Below are 20800 nucleotides of genomic sequence, written 5' to 3'. Positions count from 1 at the left end.
AAGTACCCATGAGCTTTTCAAATAAATATTTTTGTTGTGTTGTACAGCGTATTTTTCAGTTGAAATTTGTCTTGAATCTGGAGCAATAAGTATTTGTTGATTCGTAGTCTGTTTCTGCCTTGTTGAAGCTATTTGCCAGATGTCTGCAGTATTATACTAATTAAAATGGCATTGCCTAGTTGAGCTTGCTCTTCCCTCATGCTACTAACTTGAAGATATTTCATTTAAAGGTGTTCATTTTTTACAACAGTAGTTTTGGCCCCTCTTTCCCCCCCACCCCTTCACTTCCCGCAAGGCATTTTCTTTTCTTTCTTGCACCCCACCCTGATTATTTTAACATTTTGGCAGCCATGTTCTAATATTTCAGCAACACATGCGCTGGGTTCTTTAAATTCACAAATGTTGCTAATCTGAAATGAGAATTTCAGATATTTTTGCAAGCCTATTTCAGCTGAGCTAATTTTATAACAATGTTGTTGAATGAAATGTGCACATAATTTTGTATCAGTTGTGGGTGGATTTCGCATATGTTGCATATTGAGATGAGCTGTGGCAGCCAGATGAAGTATCCACAGCACAGAATTCTATTAAATGTATAATCTTGTTTGTTAAACAATTGCATAGAGGAAAAGTTCACTGCAAATGAACAAGTTCAGACATTTTTACATAGATTTGTAATTCACAAGATCCCCATATGAAAGCATTAAACAAACTTAGCTGTTGTTGCTTAGGTAAGTATATACTTTCCCTGAATTTCAGAAGCAAAATACCAAGACCACAGAACAGTTGCAATTCAAATCCGTTTGTAGTCAGAGCAAAAAGTATATTCCTGATTTAGAATCCTGCTTGACTTCTTATATGCTTCTTCTCCTTCTTATATGCTTGTTTCTTAAAGTATCTTCTATAAATTTTAAAATAACATGACAAATTGATAAAATGACACTAAGCATTTTGTATTGCTGTTTAGTGTGCTCCTATGTGTAATAATGCATATATTTAAAAACTTAAAGGCTTATTAAATATATCAGTTAATATTAAATAGTCTTACATTTTTGTAGTAACTGTTGCAATTCAAAACATGTGTCAGGATAGGCTTGGAGTCGTGGGAATTATGCTGAATGAGAAGTATCCAAAAGGTCAGCAATGTGATGCCTTTTGCAGGGCTTTGAGTGAGCTGTGTTGGTGGCTGAGTGTGGGGCTGCTGGGTGAGGGGCTGCCATGGCTGCAGTACATGTTTCAGATGCTCCCCTCCAGTAGCAGAGTTACGTAATGCAGAGCTAAGAGCAAGAATTTTGAGCATTGTCAGCTGTTACTGGGGACATTTTGGTGTTTCCTTTTGGACAGCTGACTTGCTCTCAAGAGATAATATAAACAATCACTGTAATAAAAATCAAAGTAGTCAGGGAGATTCTGTTGCATAATCTCCTTTTATTTTTAAGGAGATTTTGTTTCCTGAAAATGCCTTTGATTGCTTGTCAGTGCTAAAATTTAAACTGTTTTATGTAGCTGTCACTGGTGGATAATTGCGAACAGGTGGAAGGAGAAGAGGAAAAGATTACAGCATTGTGCTTCGTAGGTTGATGGTGAGATGTGATTTAGCTGAACGGTCCCCTTTTCACACTTCTCAGAGCATGAGAACAGGACATAGTTTCGTTCCCCTGAAGGAGACAGGAGAGCAGAAGGAAGCGCTTTCACTTCTTACTTTTCTTGAGGGGAGCGTCACGCAGGCAGGAGTCCTTGCTGTGTTCCTTGAGCAAGCCAAAGAGCAACAGGTTAAAGCTGGCAGCCTGTTATCTTTGTGGTTTAGCTTTTAGAAATCCCCATAACGTAACGCACTTGAAATAGATGTCGTCATCAGCTCCTGCCCCAAGTACTAAGCCTGACCAAATACATGTGACAGAAGATGGTGGAGTAAAGTGCAGCAGCTATTCATGTGGTAGGAGTGGTTATTGTATTAGGGTATACTTTTTGTTGACAGGCCAGCATGTTTTGAGTTAAAATTCTGCAGCTGTCTCTCCCCCTCTCTCACTTTGTCTCTGTGGATTTGTACAAATTCCAAGCTCCTCTGCAACAGTCGCACCCTTCTTATTTTGTTCTGAATATATTTCACTGGTTTGTTTTTGTTTTGTTTTTTTCCCAGCAGGAAACGGACAGCAGAGGCGCAGATCCATTCAAGATCTTAGTGTTGCTGGAACAGAGTCCAGTCAGGTAATGTCCTTCTCATCTCTTCTTTGCCTTTCAGTAAAGTCAGCACCAAATCTGTACTGGGGAACTGATCTGGAAATCTTCACCTTTGATGCTTTCATAGAAATGATGTGGAAGCTTGGCAGACTGTAGTGTTGTTTGTATTGCATTGAAATGAGAGTAGCTATGAATGAGCTCTAGATGAGAAGCATTTTCTGTACAGCTTATGCAGTATTTATCACTTTTATGTACACATGTTTTTTTGTGTACTGTTTAATTTGGCTGAGGGCACATGTTACACAGGAAAGCCTTTTCATCTTTCTGTATGTAGGAAATAATTGTAATTACTACTTATTGTCTAAAACAGTTATATATAGACTCACTTTCTGCATGAAAATAAAAAGCATGTGCATCAGTATTTTAAATGTTACTTATTATCAATTTCTGAATTCTGAATAGTAAATTACAGAGATATCTCTCTGTTTCTTGTGAAAGATTTACAGCAGGGTGTTGTCAAAAAGTTTTGTTTTAAAAGAATACTATTTCAAAAAGATATTTTATAATAACATCGCTATTTGACTAGTATTGTAAATGCCATGGAAACAGAGACAGTGGTATGCTACATAACATGCTCCTAGTTTCATTTCAGTTTTAAATGAGAAAAGTGTAGCTAATGTGTTTTTTTCAGATGTGATTATTTTGTGGTTTTAATTGCTTCAACAATTCACAGAGGCTATTTGGTCCTTAGTGTGAATTGGCAATTTTGAGATTCCTACTATTATTTGAGTGTGGGATACTGGTGCTTAGCATATTGATCAGGTTAATCAGGTTTCCTTATTAAGCAGCCTACTACAATAATATAAAATGGGTGGTAATTCTTGGGGGGTGTAATTGTCAGGAAAATAACCTTTGATTTTTCTTTAATTCCATGGAGTATGAAACCCACAGAAACCTCATCAAGCCTGTAGGTATTAGTAAATTTACTGTCTACATTTACCAGAAGATAACAAGTCTACATAATATATTTTAATATCTTCAGAGAAGACAGGTTTGTTAGAAAGAAATTAATCTGCAAAATTTAGGAACTAATTTAGCCTATTCATTTAATTGTAGAATTATAATTATGCAAGACTTGAGGGAAAAAATTAAGTGACAATACATCAGTTATACCAAATTGTGCTGATTGATGTATGAATATATTTAATTAGAGCTTTTTTATTTAAAAGTTTTCATTCTGTTCATTTTAATGAATGGTTGGTATTTCAAATTTTCATCGTTTCCTTCATATCTTAATAACTAGTATTATAATCTTTATTTGAAAGCTGTTCTACTGCCTGTATGGGTGTTCTAGCTAAATTGTCGTTGTGAACAGAATGATACAGAAATTTTGTTTTATGTTTACCTCACCAATATCTCCTGTGGGTCTATAGAAGTACCAGAGTGATATTTTACTTTCATACTTTTGATAGTGTACATATTGGAAATGTAAGTGGAAGAATTACAATTGTCTGTTACTATCATGCAGTTTCTTTGGAAACATGGTAAAATCTGGAAAACATAATATTTTAACGCGCATGAAAAATGCAGTTTCAAAGATATTTTTGCACTGACCATATAAACAAATAATGAATTTTTATCCCCTTTTTGATGGAAGAGAGATAGAGGAGTGTGCTGAAACTAATGCTAACTTCTGATGTACACATGCTTGTATATTAAAAAAAATTGGAAAACAATGAAGAAACAGAGCGCAATGTAATTATGGCTAAAGACTTAAGATTAATCTTTATGGGTTTCTATACATCTGGACCTCAGTGCCTTGATTTTTTATTTGAAATTTTGAGCTGCTATCCATATAAGCAATCTATGAGCCAAAGCAGAAAAAACATCTGAGTGATATAGCTCTGGTGAGTTTATCCAATCTCCCCATATGCACTATACCATATCTAGGGTATCCTTTCTAATGTGAAAATCCCCTTCCCCTCCCTCCCTTCATTGCAAACATCTTCTTCCCCACATTCCATTCTCCCTTACACCCACTCTGAGGCACAGCCTTCTTCACCAAGCAGCCATGGCCCCTCTGCTCCCTCACCCAGGCCGTGGAAGGCCCTATCCCACTCATAATTGAAAGATTGCCACGGTACCTCTTTTCTGGCTTTTAACTATTTGACACAGTTAAACTGATCAGGAATATTTTACTGAATGTATTTTTCCTGAAAATTGCTGCTCTGTCTATAGAAAATGGTTCTGTTGCTACTATGGGTTTTTAATTAGAAAGGTTTTTCCAATTCAGAATGGAGTTTTTCTAAAGGTGAAGGAAAACACCAGGATTGCATATAAATAATCAAATATATGTATATATAGTATTAATTAATATTTTTATATATGGGTGCTTACCTGAAAGGCGTAGTCCAAGACTCTTGGTCCTGTTACCTGTTTGTCAGTTTTCATTTTACCACCTTGTATGTTTTATGATTGTATGTCTATTTTATGTCTGTGTGCTCTTTGTGAGGCTTATATGGCTGACAATTACTATGGTTATGTTGTTGAGACACTTAAGGTGCTTAACAGCATTGCTCTTACTGGTGTTCTCAACAGCAGACACTAATAGTGCTTTGCAGAGGGTTTTACTACTCAGCATCAACAGTTTAGATAGGAAATTTGCTAGGTCAAGGGTTTTCCATCTTTGGATCAGCTGTTAGAGTGATTTGGTGTTGAGAACACATGTTCAGGTCTGAATTTTCACAGATTTTAGCACTTGGTGACCTTAGACTGGTCCTTACTCCAAGTGACATAAGCATCACTGATGCAACTGTCCCTTCTAAAATCAAATGCTACATTTTCGTTTGTTTCTGTCTATATACTGTGATTCTCTGTCATTTCTTTTTTTTTTTGGAATGGAATTGTTTCTTCTGCCTATTTCTCTGTACATGCACTTTAAAACATTTTAGTGTGTCCTCTCTCTGATGCTATTGCTCTTGCCTAAACACCTTTCCAACATAGAAACATGTGCAGTCTCTTAACTGCAACGACTAATATTTTTGGGGATTTCAAGTAACACAGCAAATTGCCCTTAATACTGCATGCAGTGTTTACAAAATTTCATGTTTTATATGGATACTGAGAAACATATCTGGCCTAGTGACCCAAGATCTGCAGGTTGTGATCTGATGCTCAGTGTGGTATCCATCTCCTTGCCTGTGTGTCTTTTATTGTTTTGGATGTTTTGTACTCATCTTTCACAGTACTACCATAAACACCAAAACTACCTGCTTCCTCTTTTAAATGCTGTTTTGTTTTGTTTTGGGATTGTTGGTTTTGGGGGGAGAGGGGGTGTTGTAACTGTTGCAGAACCTCCATAACTTTTACAGTTTACTTTGAAGTGAAAAAAATTACTATATTAAAGAAAGCCATGTGCTGATGTGAGGAGTTAAGAAGCAAGGTCATAATGTACATGCCCACATGCATGCAAACTAAGTGGGATAATTTGGGGATCTGATATTGCGCAGATGAATCATTCTGTCCATGAGATTGTGAAATTTGTCACAGATGCACATTCGGGTTTTTTTCTCCCCTTTCACAGCAAGATAAAATTCACAGCTGAGATGAAGAAACAGGACTAGTAATGATGATTTCTTTAAATCATGTTGCCTGTTTAAATTAAGCTTCAGGGAAGATTATTACTCAGAATAGGCCTGCTTTTCAAGACTGTAAGTCTTTGAGAAATGGCAGCTAAGAATGCTGTGAGAGTTTGACCACCTGGCAAAGATGATTTGAGAGTAACCCACTAGCAAGTCTGGAGGAAGCAAGGATGAAGGCGTAGCAGAAACTGATTGCCAGAGTCCAGACAATGGACTTTACCTGTCAGAGGGGCTGCCATGCAGGTGGCCTAAAGCATCTCACTCAACAAACTCTCAAAACACTGTAATCTAACCAGTGTTCAGTTTGGGAAACTTCCCTTCAGCTTCATAGTGCTTTTTAGATATGCTTCAGATGTGATTCCTTCATTTCTACATCTACTGAATTTCATGTAAATAAAGATATCAAAGAAATGTGGTTTTGATTGGTGGACCAAAACAATCTGGTAAAGCACTGAGAAGTTACTGTAACTAGAGTATTTCTCAGGTGCCTTTCACTATCCACTATAGATACACAACAAATCTCTTTTTGCTTAAAGGTATTTTATGCTGTTACAAGTGCTTTCTCTATCTTCTGATCTTTTACATCAGCAGGGTGTGTTTATCATTCATGTTTGAGGACGCTAACAGTAAGCTCAGCAACTTAAATCTTACTTAATGTCAACAAAAACTCCAACACAAAAGATTTTTCAAAATGTCTGATGCCATCATCTTGATAATATCCATCAAATTATTTCTACAGTTTATTGTCTTGTTTCTAGATATTAACATAAAACACAAAATGCTTAATAAACATCACAGAAGAAAGAGTATGCCTTTGAAATAATGGATGTTTCAGTGTGTATAATCTTGTTATTCTTCGGATCATTACTGGGCCAGAATCCTGAATTTTAAAGCTTAAATTAAAGTAGGATATTTGGAAATAAAGTCATAAAGAAATATAGTTTCTAGTTAATGTATATTTGAGTGCTTATTTTGAAAAATGGAGTCATTTAATGAATCATGATAAATACACCATCCTGAAAATAGTTGTATTTTAATAGCATCTTTCCTTTTACTTCATTTTTTTCTGAGAAACTTGCTGGGGCTTGTAGTCTTAAATCCATTACTGTGTTAATTTAAAGTCACTGAGGGGGTATGTGAAATAGAAACATATATATTGTAAATAACATTTCTGAAAAAGCAGCTTAGGAGAATAATGAAATCTGTATTATGTTTTTGTGCTTTGGTAAACAAAAAGACTGGAGGAATCAAGCAGTACATGAAAAAACAGCCTTCAGAATTTTGGTTTAGTTCTTAAACTGCTTCATAGGGAAGCATGTACTCATTTTCTGATTTATGTGCTTCAATTGACTGATTCTTTTGATTTCGTTTTTCACATTTTGTGAAGATTAATCAAATAACCTCTGAGTTAACTAAAGAACCAGAGGAAAACTGTAGATTACTACATGGTAGTCTAGTGCAGCTACTAAGATGTATTCCTTTTATTGAGTGTAGTTCATTCATTAATTAAACATTGGAAACAAACTATTTCCTCTTTATGTTACAGAGCTGCTAGATTTCACTGAACAATGGTGCAAAAATCGCTAGACATATTGTCATGATTTTCTATAGATCTTGAACACTCTGTTCAGCATTGCTTTTTGTTATGCTGAATAGCAAAATTGTATCAATTTCTTTTACACAGTTAAGAAGAAATGGGGATGAAAGTGTCCCTGCAATGCATGTAAAGTTGACCAAACTAGTAGGAGAGCATTCAGGGTAAAAGCTTGGGGAGGGAAAGGGGAAAGTGTTTTTAAGGAGGATTATAAGTTCATATTTCTTAAATTTTTTTTCTTTTTAATGAACTTCTCGAAAAATCTTCTGTTAACTTGTTGTTGTGTTTTATTTTGTCATTTCAGGAGAGTAGAAACAGCAGTAGATCATCTAGTCCTAGTGTGAGAATGATCACTACCTCGGGACCAACCTCTGAAAAGCCAACGCGTAATCCATGGACACCAGATGATGCAGGTAATCCTTTGTTTATTGTGTAAATTTTTTGCCTGTAAAAAAATTTAAATATTTATTTGATTGTAGTATGAGGTGTGTGCTCAGACATTAATAAAAGTAAGCAATGAAGATCATTATTTTTTTAAGTTCTGCTTAAATCCAATCATTACATTGCTGCCTTGTTTTTCACATACACTGTAAGAATACTTATTTATAGATTGGTAAATTACATAAACTTGTAAACATTTTGCTTGTAAGAAAGCGCTGTAAATTGCAATTATGATAATACTTAATGAGCATCTTGTTAGCCATCCTTTTTTAGTGTGGTTTTAGAGAATTAGGGGAATAAACATCTTAGAATATTTTAGTCTTGTCCAGTTGTATTTTCAAGGCACATTTAAAGACTTCATTGCCCGGATATCTGATATTAAATGTTATGTAGGTGAGTATCATCTGGAGTAGGTTACTCCTGTTTACCAGCTCTTATAATTTTGCTTATGCAGGATGTAGATGTGCACACAAAATTGCTGATTTTAAATGCACTAACACATGTCTGTAGAGACATTGTAAATACTTCTACTGTAGCATCACTGTTCCTTTGTTATGAAATAGGATAAAGAATGAAGATAATTGAGTTTGATTTTAAAGGTCATAATGTGTTCTGTTATGAAAAGAACCAGTACTGGAATGCAGGAAAAAATGGATCCCCACAAATTCAGTTTTAGAATATAAATAAAAATTACAATTTTGATACCAAAATGTACATGTTGAATCTTAAATTTTCTCTCAAGATGATACTTCAGAGTGCCTCAAATACTGTAATCTTTTCCTTGTGATCTTTTCATCTTGATGATCAGACTCTTTTCCTCTAACCAACTGCAAAATGGAAACTCATGTGGTGACTGACTCTTGCACAAGCCTATGTATATATACATAAATATGTATGTATATTTGCACACTTGCATTTTACCAAATATAAGATGATTATGTAAAATGTACTTTCCTTTTTTACCCATGTTAGTGGGAGGACAACACACTCTCGTGTTTTGCTTCCTTATTTTCTTCTTTCTGTCCTTTGTTGCTTTGCCTGACCACAAGTCAGTGGCTTGTCACTCATAACTTTCCCAAGCCATTTCCCACTGCTGCAGCCCACCTTGGGCCCTCTTGTGCAGCATGGACCCTGAGTTGCTTTAGGCAGTGAGCACTAATGGGAATTGCTGCCTTGCATTGGAAGCAAGCTCTTACCCAGTCAAGAGTTCATTGGAAACCAAAAGCTGCAAATCATAAACCAGTGCAACAAAAGTTTGTGCCAAGTTTTTGGTCTTAAATGCAGCACAGCACTGGAGCTAAAAGTCAAGTTTGTTTTCTGGCCCACAGAAATTGGTCACCTTATAGTCAGGTAAACACAGAATGTGTCATATGTATATTTTTTCTTGTTAGATTTATGTAGGCCATGCACAAAGAATTGTTCAAATTTCTGAGGAGAGAAATAATACTGGTTTTCTGTAAAAGATGCTATGTTTTAAATTTAATGAAGCAAAGTGATAAAACAAGGATGCAGCCATATCTGGTCAATCAGGGAGAATTTTCAGTTCTGTGATGTGGTGCTGAAACACTTGGGAATGTTGCCTGAAGCGTTGTAGTACATGTAGTGATGTATTTTTGAAGCATGGCAATTCATTGTCTCAATATCCGTATATGGCAATAGTCTAATGTAGGGAAGGACTTCTCATGTTGATTGCATTTAAGATACCATGGTGATTAAGTCTCTGGTTTTAGGGTTGTTTCCTTTTTCTTTTCCCTTTTTGTTTTTACCACCTTCCAGTTTCCTTACAAGCATACACTTAACCACTTTTTCTCCATTCCCACCCTCTTATTTCTGTTTCCTTTTGAAGCTGCTCTTGGAAATAGCATAGTCTTTGAGGGCAACACCTTAGTTTCTCTACCACGACTACTCTGTGGCAGGTGCTTTTGGGGTATGGGTAAGCAGCCCCTTTTTTTTCCCACCTACCCTCCTCCATATAATCCTCTAGTAGCAATTATGCGGCTGTAAAATCAGTAGTTTCTCCATGTGTCTTTACTCCTGTGTCTCTTAAAGCTTAACAGTAACCTTGTGATCCCCAGATTGTGGGCTACTGAAAGATAAGAATGCAGAAACATACTAAATCTGGAATGAAAGCTCTAGAGAAATCCAGAGCAACTGCAGTGTAAGAAGAGAGCAGCCATGCCCAGGAGACAGACCGATTATTGGGTTCTTTGCTACCCACAAAGTATCTGTATGGAGCAGAGAAGATGCTCTAGAGCATGTTGTGAGGAAGATACTTAGAGACCTCACTGGGAGCAGGTTTCAAAACTGAGCAGGAGGTTGTGCTTATTTTATTTTGGCAGAGCTGATTTGCACAGCTTCTAATTTTAAAATCATTAGATGCATGGGCTGGCTGGCTGATCCTTCATAAACAAGAATGAAATGGCAAATTTTTTATAAACAGAAATGATTGCAAACTGTACAAAAATGGTGTTTTTAAAATCTGTGTGCTGTTACATGGCTTCTAGAAGTGTAGGTTGGTAACCATAATTTTTTTTCTTGATGTGATAGACCATACTTTTGATGTTCTTAACTATCAGAAAAACAAAATGATTCATCTGCCTTGGGATTGGAACGCTGCTATTTCCATCTGCTTATCCACATTCAGATTGTGTATTGTGTAATTACTTAGACTTCTTGTTTTTGTCCTGTAAGAATAGAATTAACTCTTTTTAAATAAAGTTTTTAAAGTTAACTTTTTAAAGTTTTCTTGGTGTTTTTACAGAGACCAATGGGTCAGATAACTCCATCCCAATGGCATATCTCACATTAGATCATCAGTTACAGGTAATAAATATACAGTTTATTAGATTCTCATGTTTGCATTTCATTCTAACATGTGACTTGGAGACTGCAAAATATAGTGCCACATATTTACCTGGGTTTATGTTCTGTCTAATTTTTGACCAAGGCTAAAAAAAATATATTATGTAATCTGAGATTGGTTGACTCAGGTTTGATCAAGCTATTAAAAACAAGCCCTGGGAAACATGATCCCTAAAACCAAATATAAGCTGAGTTTGACTGTCAAAATAAGACATTATTTGCTTGAGTGTTACTGAATCAAATTGTTGTATACACTTTATTTTTTGTGTGTGATATTAAATGTTGCTCTGATTTTTGTGACAAGTGTCAGATTAAAAACTTCAGATTTGAGTAAACTTTGACATCGGTGCAGTAATATTTTCCACAGGATGGTTTAACACTTATTTTTAAATGCTTACTGGTTTTTAAAAGACTGTTATAAATACACTGCAGAGACATTCTAACACACTATTTACTAAGATATCAGTTCATTAGTCTTTTACATGTCTGATTTATTTTCAGCCTCTAGCACCATGCCCAAACTCCAAAGAATCTATGGCTGTGTTTGAACAGCACTGCAAAATGGCACAAGAATATATGAAAGTTCAGACAGAAATCGCATTGCTCTTGCAGAGGAAGTAAGTGAAATGTGTTTGACCTTTTCTGTTCTTCTATGTCTTTCCTATCCACAAAGTCTGTGTATAATAATAAAAATACACAATAAAAAGTAAATGATAGTCACTGTGACTATTATTTCTGGCATTATGATGTAACATTTCGTAGGGCATAATTATTTTCCAACCTTAAACTCAGGAATACTGAGCTGCTCAGTACAGATGAAATATTTAGAGCAAGTAATTGAAAGTTCCAATCAATATCTAGACTCTTCTTCTGGACAAGTCCTACATAAGTAGTAACGAACCGGTAATGTTTGATTCTATCATCTCAAATGAAGCACCTGAACTGTTAAAGAACCTTGGAATTGTATTTGCTACACTGTCCATTAAAGTATTTACAGTTGTAATTTATAGAGAATTGTTTAGTTAACGGATTATAGAATTTTGGGTAATATGTCAGTGTTACTCATTTTGCAGTTAGTTTTAATCATATCTGTGACTTTTGTCAAGCACTGCATTTACAACTGTATTATCAACATTCATCATAGATTTTTCTGCCATGGCTTGAGGACCTGATGCTTAAAAGCTGTTATGTGCCTTCTCCTTGAGTGTTGGAAATAAAGTCTTTCCTCTTGCAGTGTTTACATGTATAAGTAAAGCAGCTGCACATATTGTTGTATTAGGTCAAAAATTATTGCTGATTCAGAATTTGAGTGCATAACAAGTTCTGTTGTGTTCTGTTTCCTGATGCTGGGGACTAGTTCAGAGGTCATAGTCACACACTAGACCAAATAATCAGCTTGTGACCCACCAGTGTCCAAGCCACTGGCAGCTGTTAATAGGGATCTTGCCTTGGTATTTGTGGATTAGCTAATTAGAAAAATGTGTGTACCTTTTGTACAGTAGAAATAGCATACAGAATGGGAGGAAAATGTTACTGTAAGATTGAACTCCTGTCACATATTCACTTTGGGCTTAGTATTGTGTGAACAATTTGGTTTTTTAACATGTAACTAGGATTTTTAGATCTGATGAGGAGATAATGATGCTAGAGTTAATATCTTCATTTTGATTCTATTTGTGTTGTCCCCAATGGTCAGTAAATCATTTAAAATGTATTTATTTCAAAACTGTTAATTTTCTGCTTTTAGATTCCTACTGTTTTTTTTTTTCTAGGAAGTTTGTGTTCACATTTCTTCCAAACTGGTTTTTCTTATAATGTAATTGTCCATAAGTGTTAAAACACAAAAAGTTGTTGTGATGGATGAATTTAATTCTGGTTAAATAGTTATTAGTTCAAACCTCATATAATTACTAAATTTTCTTTAACTGTAATTAAAAACCATATGGCAACAGTTAATTAATTTTCTCCTTTGCTATTTTGTTGCAAAAATATTGCTGGCAGCTTTCCTTCTTGTCACCTCATAACAAAATAGTAAAACAAACTGCTACATCAGTTTTGCAGAATAAATTATAACAAGATTATCAGTGTGTGTAGGCCTCTAAAATATTTGCTAAAAAAACGTGTTGAACACTTACAGCATAAATAATGGGAAATGCCAGTTACAGAAGTAATTTCCTTGATTCTACTTTTCCGCCTCTTTAATAAGTTCAAGTCCAGATAGAAAATAGCACTTTACTAAAAAGTTACAAAAATTACTGCAGTTTTCTATTTGAAGTTGCCTTTTAGAGATTTAAAATGTGTGTATAGATATCTAAAATTGGAGTTGAATATATTCATGAAATTTTGTGTGGCTCCTTAGGTATTTTACTGTGACCTGTAAAACTACATCTGAAAGACATTATCTGAAGGACAGGTTTAGAGACTGAGGCTCAGTCCTCAGCTGTTTTAAAGTTTAAATGTGGATTTGATTTGGAAGGGAATTTTTCCCCACACTACATTAAAGAATAACATTCTTTTGACAACTTCTTTTGCACAGAATATCACCAGCTGTAAGTTCAGATTGATAACCAAATACTGATTTGAAACATATGAAGTCATCTACACACAAATGAAAATAGAACATAAATGACAATGACTTTTTTTTTTCCCATTTCAGACAAGAACTAATAGCAGAACTGGACCAGGATGAAAAAGACCAGCAAAATACATCTCGTCTGGTACAAGAACATAAAAAGCTGTTAGATGAAAACAAAAGTCTCTCAACATACTATCAGCAATGCAAAAAACAATTAGAGGTCATCAGAAATCAGCAACAGAAGCGGCCAGGCACATCATGATTTCCTGGGACCTTTCAAATGAAAAATATGCACAGAAAAGACTGATTTTTTTTTATTGATATTATTATCCCTTATTATGACAACTCATGAGTGTTAGCTTCTTGGTGTGATCTGTATGTGTCTGCTACACTTAACATCATTTAATTTTCTTTTTCCTAGGTGAAATCCAGTTCAACAGGTTAATTGAATAGAGTGAAAAAACAGTGACTTGAATTAACCAATAGCCCTCAATTTAAAGCAAGAAGAGTGGCTGTTTGCATGCTCCTTGTGTGAAGGCTAGCCTAACAAGTGTTGAGGAGGCTGCTAAATTGTGAGAACTTATTTTTAGTTTTTGGTGTTGCCTCAGTAAGAGCAAAAAAGAAAAGACTTTCCTGTTTAAGAATGGTTTTGTTCCAGTGTCTCATCTCAAACTATTATTATGATGATTATTTTCATAATAAACTGAAACATGCAGCAAGCTGCAGAGGTGATGTTGGCTGATCAGAGTAATTCATGATGCATTAGTGGTGCCTTTTACCTGTAGACAGTGTATTTTTCCACATGCAAAATGGTAGGCAAGCTGATGCCAGCATTCTCAGTTCAGTGCTTGATAGCCCTGCATTTTGACTAATATATTTCTTGTAATCTTGCATTCATAAAATATTTGAAGTAAAAGGCTGTATTTTGTTTACTTTCTTGGGGCGAATGGCATGCAGTTTTATTTAAATACGGGCCAGAAGTTAGGAAGGTGATCACTTTACACAATACACACTTTACACTTTATACATGGGACAGAATTGATCCCTTGTGTAAAAGAGATATCATCAAAATATGTAAAAGTGTGTTTCAAACTTTTAAAACTTTTGTCCCTGTAGAATCTTTGAAAGAAAATTCAGAAAGAAGATTAATACACTACTTGAAATACTTGCTCCCTCTATGTTTTTGCTCCGTTATTGATTTTGTTTCAGGAGGTTTTTTTTCTTAAAGTTATTTGATGAAAAGCATTTACCATAAATGTAAATAAGTTTGTTTTAGATAGAGTGGGGAAAGAGTGTGGGGAAATTACTTTATTTTAAATAGCAAATTATAAAATGGAGTTGAGTATTCGAATAGTGGAAACTATTAAGAAAATGAGGGAAATAGCTTAGATCTCCATCAGGAATCTCAGTTATTCCACTCATTTGAACATAGCTCAGAGGAAGCTCATTTACAGAATGCCTGCTGCCTTTGTGACTGAAGAATTGCATTTAATGAGGTGGAGTGGAATATGTAATGCTCAGTGTTGATATTTACCATTATTACATAGGAGAAGATAATTACTTGTTTACATAGAAGATTGATTATTTGGATTATGTATTAACTTTTAACTGGTACAAAAATGAGACACTTCTATATACAATGGTAAATTACTCCTTATATAAATACATAAGTTCTTGATGTTCTCAGTTACAGGCAGGGTTTTAATAACACTTGTTTGCAAAATTAAAATAGGAAATTGAAGTTTAGCTGCTGAGCCCTATAAATAAAAGATAACTAATCTGAAATTTGAAGTACACTTATTTCAAATGAATAGTTACTCATACCCATGAGCAGAACTTGGAAAAACCTTAAGGGGAAAAACCTCATACTATTTTCTCTTTCTCGTCCTGCCTACTTGATAAAAACTATTACTACAGTTGTGCTGATCTGTGAACAGCAAAGAGGACGAACAACTTACTGAACATCCTGTCTTGAAAATAAATCTATTGTTGGCAAAGCTTTGGGAGTTAGAAACCTTTCCCTCGATTTATTTAAATAAAGGAAGGGTTCTCATTCCCAAAACCTTAACAGATAATTTGATTAGTTAGCTGAAACTGATATTGGGATCAACTTAAGGGCACACATATTTATAGCAAAATGTAATTGAGGGAGAAAATAACTCTAGTATTAGGAATAGCACAAGTTATCCAAAGCATTGCTGTTCACATACATCTGTCTATCTACCAAAATGGAGACACTCAGTGATCAGCAGCTTACTTAACATATGCTGAAGCATTAAGTAGAGCAGCATAAATACTGATGCTCAACTTCAGAGGCATTGATAGTTACATACACAAAATCATTTCTCAGGACAGTTTTTACATTTTTGCTGTGTAGTAAAAGAGATATGCTTAAGGTCAATCTGTTGTATGTGAAAAGTCACTTTATGGCAAGGTTTGAATAATCGAAGTGAATGCAGTGAAAAATTAATGGTACATAATACAAAAGTAATTTCTACAAATTGTTAATGATTTTCCAGGGTTTACATCAAAAAGGGTCTCAGATTATAAAATAAGTGCTGTGCTACCATGCATTGTTGGCTTCAATCAATAGTTTGGTTTTATCACCTAATTTTCAAAAGAAATTTGGAGTTTGACTTTTTGCCTTCAAATTGTCCTTTTCTTAATTTTACTAAAAATTTCAAAAATACTTGCCCAGATTTCTCACTGAGGTTTTCCATATGAAAAAAATTATCATAAAAAAAACCTCTAAGGGTAAAACACGACAGCTTGGGCTAAGAAGAGTTTTAACAGCTTAACTTTCAGTGACCTTTATTGTTTTCATAAGGCTCTTGTTTTAAAGTTGTTTACAAATGTGCTTTTATTCTTCTGTTAAACTATTTGGACTGTTCAGGAACTTTTCTCATGTACTCTTCTGTTCAGTTAAAGCTGTTCCTCTAATAATGGAGGTGAAACATCTAGTTTGGTTGGGCACTGCCTTCTCAGAAAAGGTAACAGGCTCTGCTTTTTGTTAGTCTGTGTTCTGTAAGATATTTTGTAATTGAAGTATGCTTCTGTATACTATGCAGTTCTTCCAAAAATGCTTTTTTAGGCTTTTTGGTTTGTTATTTTTTCTGATGAGGAGTTGAAGATTGTAATTCAAAACTTGTACATAAAATGGTGAATGATTTCATATGATTCAGGAATGAGCAGTGTGGCTTTCTGTTACAGGGTTTTACTGCTTTGTCAGGAGTCTAATTAATAAAAGCTGAGAGACTTCCACAAACATGTAGTAATGCCCCAACACTTGCCAGAGCATCCGTGATCTCTCATGGAATCCCACACTGGGTGGAAGATAATCATCGTGCAGTTGTTCCCACTGCTGAAAAAAATTCTTTTGCTATGAGCTTGTTCCTTCCTGTGTGCAGAACTAGGGTGTAGGATGAATAGTCTTACTCATAACTGAGTATAAAGATACTTTAAGAATGCCACATGTACCTTGTGGATGTAGTGCAAAGAGATAAGTGCTTGTCTTCTGTTGTTAAGGTCAGAAAAATTCCATTCCCTGTAACTTACCTGTTTTGTTCATAATGGATGTTACAGCTTGAGAGGTTCCATTGCTATACCAGAGACAGAGATGACCCCCAAAAGTGTCTCATTGCCTGTGAAGATCACAAAATTGTGCTTCAGATCTGTTCTGAAGTGTTCTGAACAGCTTGATTTCAGGTGCCCTGCTGTAACTTGCCAGGAAAGTTTGAAAAAACAAGGGGAAAGAAAAAAGGTGTGGCACACCCAACACCTCAGAATAAAGATATCCCTGGTGAGCTGGTTGGCAAGGAGGATGTTAGAAAAGCAAACTTGTGTAGATGTATTTTCGCATATAAACACAGGGTTACCTGTTTGTGTGTTCTTACCTACCTGAAAGGGGATGCAGCCGGGGGAGGGTCAGCCTCTGCTCACAGGCAGCCACCAACAGGAGAGGACACAGCCTTGAGATATGCCAGGGGAGATTGAGGTTGGACATTAGGAGGAACTTTTTCACAGAAGGAGTGATTAGACTTTGGAATGGGCTGCCCAGGGAGGTGGCAGAGTCACTGTCCATGAAGATGCCTAAGGAAAGGCTGAAGGTGGCACTTGGTGCCATGTTCTGGTTGACGTGGTGGTTTCAGTCATAGGTTGGACTTGATGATCTCGGAGGTCTTTTCCAACCTCATTGATTCTGTGATTCTGTAGACAGCTGCATATATCAAATCGGAATTGATAGATATCTTTTTCTTTTTCCAAAATTAGAGCTTTCTTTAGTTTTTTTTTATTTTGGTAATGTTACTAGATTGGTGATATTCTGTGCCTGTGAAGATCATGTTGTTTAGAGGCAGATAAATAGAGGTGTGAGAGTGCATCATATTTTCTGTGCCAGTGTAGCAGTTTCCTGCTTCTTGCAGGGGCAATTCACATTCTCCACTGAACTTGGAGAGGTTTGCTGCAAATGTTTTGACTTTGAACCTGCATCTGTCTGGTCATGGAGCAGTACTTAATGAAAGGGCAAAAAGGAATTTAGACTAAGTAGTTTTCATTTTTAATTATTAATAAAATACTGTCTTAAAATACTTGTAGCACTACTAATCCTAGGGCTTTAGCTTAAACAAGCATTAATGAAGAAAAAATTTTTGTTCATAGCTCTGTGCTTTACACTAAGTAGCTAAAAATTTGAGATACTCCAAAGGATACAATAGGCTTGTGTCTGCATAATTCCACATAGTTTGTCAGTAGTCCCCTTCTAACTGGAATAAAGACACCCATGCACTTGGGAACCATTTCTTTTTACAAGTGGATAGAGAGGAGCACATCACAGAATCACAGAATCATTAAGGTTGGAAAAGACATGGTAGACTACAAGCTGTCTGTGAGCCAGCAATGCCCTTGTGGCCAAGAGGGCACATGGTGTTAGAAAAAGCATTGCATGTTTATGGAAGTGATTCTTCCTCTGTGCTCAGTCCTGGTGAGCTGCTATGTCCAGTTCTGGGCTCCTAGTACAGAAGAGACATGGAGCTACTGGAGCAGGTCCAGTGGAGGGCAGTGAAGATGATGGTGGGACTGGATCATCTCTCTCATGAGGGAAGGCTGAGGTAGCTGGGCCTATTTAGCCTGGAGAAAAGGTGACAGAATGGATCTCATCAGTGTGTATTGCTTTCTGAAGGAGGGTGACTAGAGGGTGTTTCCAGCCTCTTCTTGGTGGTGCCAAGCAATAAGATGAGAGGCAATGCACAGAAACTGATGCACAGGAAGTTCCACCTGAACATGAGGAAGAACTTTACTGTGTGGCTGGCTGAGCACTGGAACAGACTGCCCAGGGAGAGTGTGGAGTCTCCTTCACTGGAGGTATTCAAAAGATGTTTGAATACAATAATGAGTAGCATGATCTAGGAAACCTTTGGAGCCTGGACCAGGTGATCCACTGTCATCCCTTCCAACCTTACCCATTCTATGAATCTTGTTATCACTGATGTGCAGCCTGGTGGAAATGCACTGGTCTTCCCTTTGCCTGGTCATGCTTTTCCCCCACACTGATACTGAACAGGAAAAGCAATGGAGCAACTGCACACAGACTGCTCTCCTGTGGTAATTGGGCAAAAGACCAAGTGGTGACTTGCATTCATATGGGTTTAACATGTACTGAGGAACAAAATCTTAGTTTACCCCAGAAAATTAGAAAAAAATTCCTATCTGTAGGCAGCTTGGAGATTATATAATCTTTACATTTTCTCTGCTCAGAGGTTGCTGAGGCACTGGAGCATGTTGCCCAGAGAAGTTGTGGGTGTCCCATTCCTGGCAGTGTTCAAGGCCATGCTGGATGGAGCTCTGTGATCCTAGTCTAGTGAAGAGTGTCCCTGCCCATGTCAAGGGGGTTGCAACTTCATGATCTTTTAAGCCCCTTCCAACCCAAACCATTCTATGATTAGGTGGATATGTGAAGGGCTCTGCCTGGGTCTGTTCCCCTTCTTTCTCATTAAGAGTAGCAGTGTGGATGTCACAGCTGTGGCCACCTTTTAGTGATGTGCAAAGCCACATGACTGAGCTGGTAGCTCCTGCAGTGTGGAAGAGGGGTGGCCAAAAAGCTGTTTAAGAAATGGAGCTCAATCAGCTTTGCTACTGTATCTATACAGTAGATGCTTTAGACTACTCAGACTCCTTCCAAAACCAGGCAAAGTTACAAAGATTAGACTAAAAGAGAGAGTAAATCATCCTATCATGTGAGGATATCCATATTTGCAAAGCTACCACATGTGAATCAGATTCTTATTCACATTTCTTAGATCATGTTCATCATTAGCAAATTCCTGGCACAGCCAGGAATTGTTCATGAGGTAGGAGGTGCAGATAATTCAGCTTATCCTCTGAGGGCTGTCTGGGGCCTGTGGGGCTGTTGGGAGCAAACTGTCAAGGATGTGCTTAGATGGGACCTCAGAGGAGTCTGCACCAGGAGCCCCTGTGGTCAATGCTGCTGTGCTTTGCACCAGAGCACAGTGCCATGGCTGAGGTTACAGGGCTGGTGGTGAGAGCAGGGCTGCTGCTTTAGCCACCCCTCTGGGTGTCCTTGGGTGCTGGCAGACACCAAGGCTGCTGTGAAGTGTGAGATTTAGGGTAATAGCTGTGTGCTTATCAAAAACCCTAGTTCCAAAGAGATGGCTAAGGAGGGATTTTGTGTATTTGTTTTGGGATAGAAAAAAAAATTGGCGTGAGGGTCACTGAGAGCACTGTATCCCGCACCTCTGGATCAGGGAAGTACACCTGTAGCCTTGGTACAAGCCCTTCTCTGAGTGTGCTACCAAAAGAACCATGCGGTGAAACAAGTGGTAAAGGCTTTCATGACTGCTTCCCTGAGGGCTCTGCTTTCTCAGACCTGAAAGTAGGAGGAAAAGGAGGGGAAAGCCATAACAACACAGCTAGGGTGATGAATGTGGCTGGTTTATTCATAATTTTGCATATTATGCCATGATCTCCCCAAAAAGAGCTAGAGGTGGAACTGAGTTTCCAGTCTCAGCTGCTTTAATTCAGTGGTTTTAGGACCAAGTAATCTGCACCTCCTGGATAAACCTCAGCCTCCACCTGGCCCTCACAGCTGTATTTGCTCCTCTGTAAAGCAGAAGTTTTATCTAAATATTCCTGGAGCAGACATCAGGTAAAGATATCTCTTTAATAAAATCCTATTGTGGCAAATCACAAAAGGTGCAGTGATGAACATTAAGAATCTAACTTGGGTTTAATCATCTGAAAACTCAGATTTTGGTAATTTTTTTTTTTCCTTCCCTGGTGCCCAGTCCCAGAGTGAGAAAAGATGCAAATATAACCAATTGCACACGGCTTTTCTGTATTGTATCCAGCTTCTACAAGTTTAGTTTCTGTCAGTGAGGTTCAGTGAGGTGTCTGCAGCACATGTCCCGTGAGGAGCAGCTGAGGGAGCTGTGGGTGCTTAGCCTGAAGAAAAGGAGGCTCATGGGGAACCTTGTCACTCTCTACACTCCCTGA

General features: G+C 36.9%; 1 protein-coding gene across 8 annotated transcripts in view; it reads left to right on the top strand.

Moving 5' to 3' along the window:
• MAP3K7 (mitogen-activated protein kinase kinase kinase 7) overlaps window positions 1-16471 on the top strand; it is a 48302-nt gene extending 31831 nt beyond the window's left edge. For 2 of the 8 annotated variants that reach the window (XM_005483959.4, XM_005483957.4), the window contains 6 exons: window positions 2141-2208; window positions 7721-7829; window positions 9704-9790; window positions 10619-10680; window positions 11221-11336; window positions 13376-16471. In XM_005483959.4, the coding sequence (XP_005484016.1) occupies window positions 2141-2208; window positions 7721-7829; window positions 9704-9790; window positions 10619-10680; window positions 11221-11336; window positions 13376-13556 (623 nt within the window). In that variant the 3' untranslated portion in view covers window positions 13557-16471. Of the gene's footprint in view, window positions 1-966; window positions 1937-2140; window positions 2209-7720; window positions 7830-9703; window positions 9791-10618; window positions 10681-11220; window positions 11337-13375 lie in introns of those variants that run through there. The other 6 variants (XM_005483958.4, XM_005483960.4, XM_005483962.4 and 3 more) reach the window with 4 other exon arrangements.
• The last annotated feature ends 4329 nt before the right edge of the window (window positions 16472-20800 follow it).

This window comes from Zonotrichia albicollis, chromosome 3, assembly GCF_047830755.1.
Source record: "Zonotrichia albicollis isolate bZonAlb1 chromosome 3, bZonAlb1.hap1, whole genome shotgun sequence".
In the NCBI taxonomy this organism is placed as follows: domain Eukaryota; kingdom Metazoa; phylum Chordata; class Aves; order Passeriformes; family Passerellidae; genus Zonotrichia; species Zonotrichia albicollis.
The sequence above is the reverse complement of the archived record's forward strand: the minus strand, read 5'-3'. Positions and strand labels throughout refer to the sequence as shown.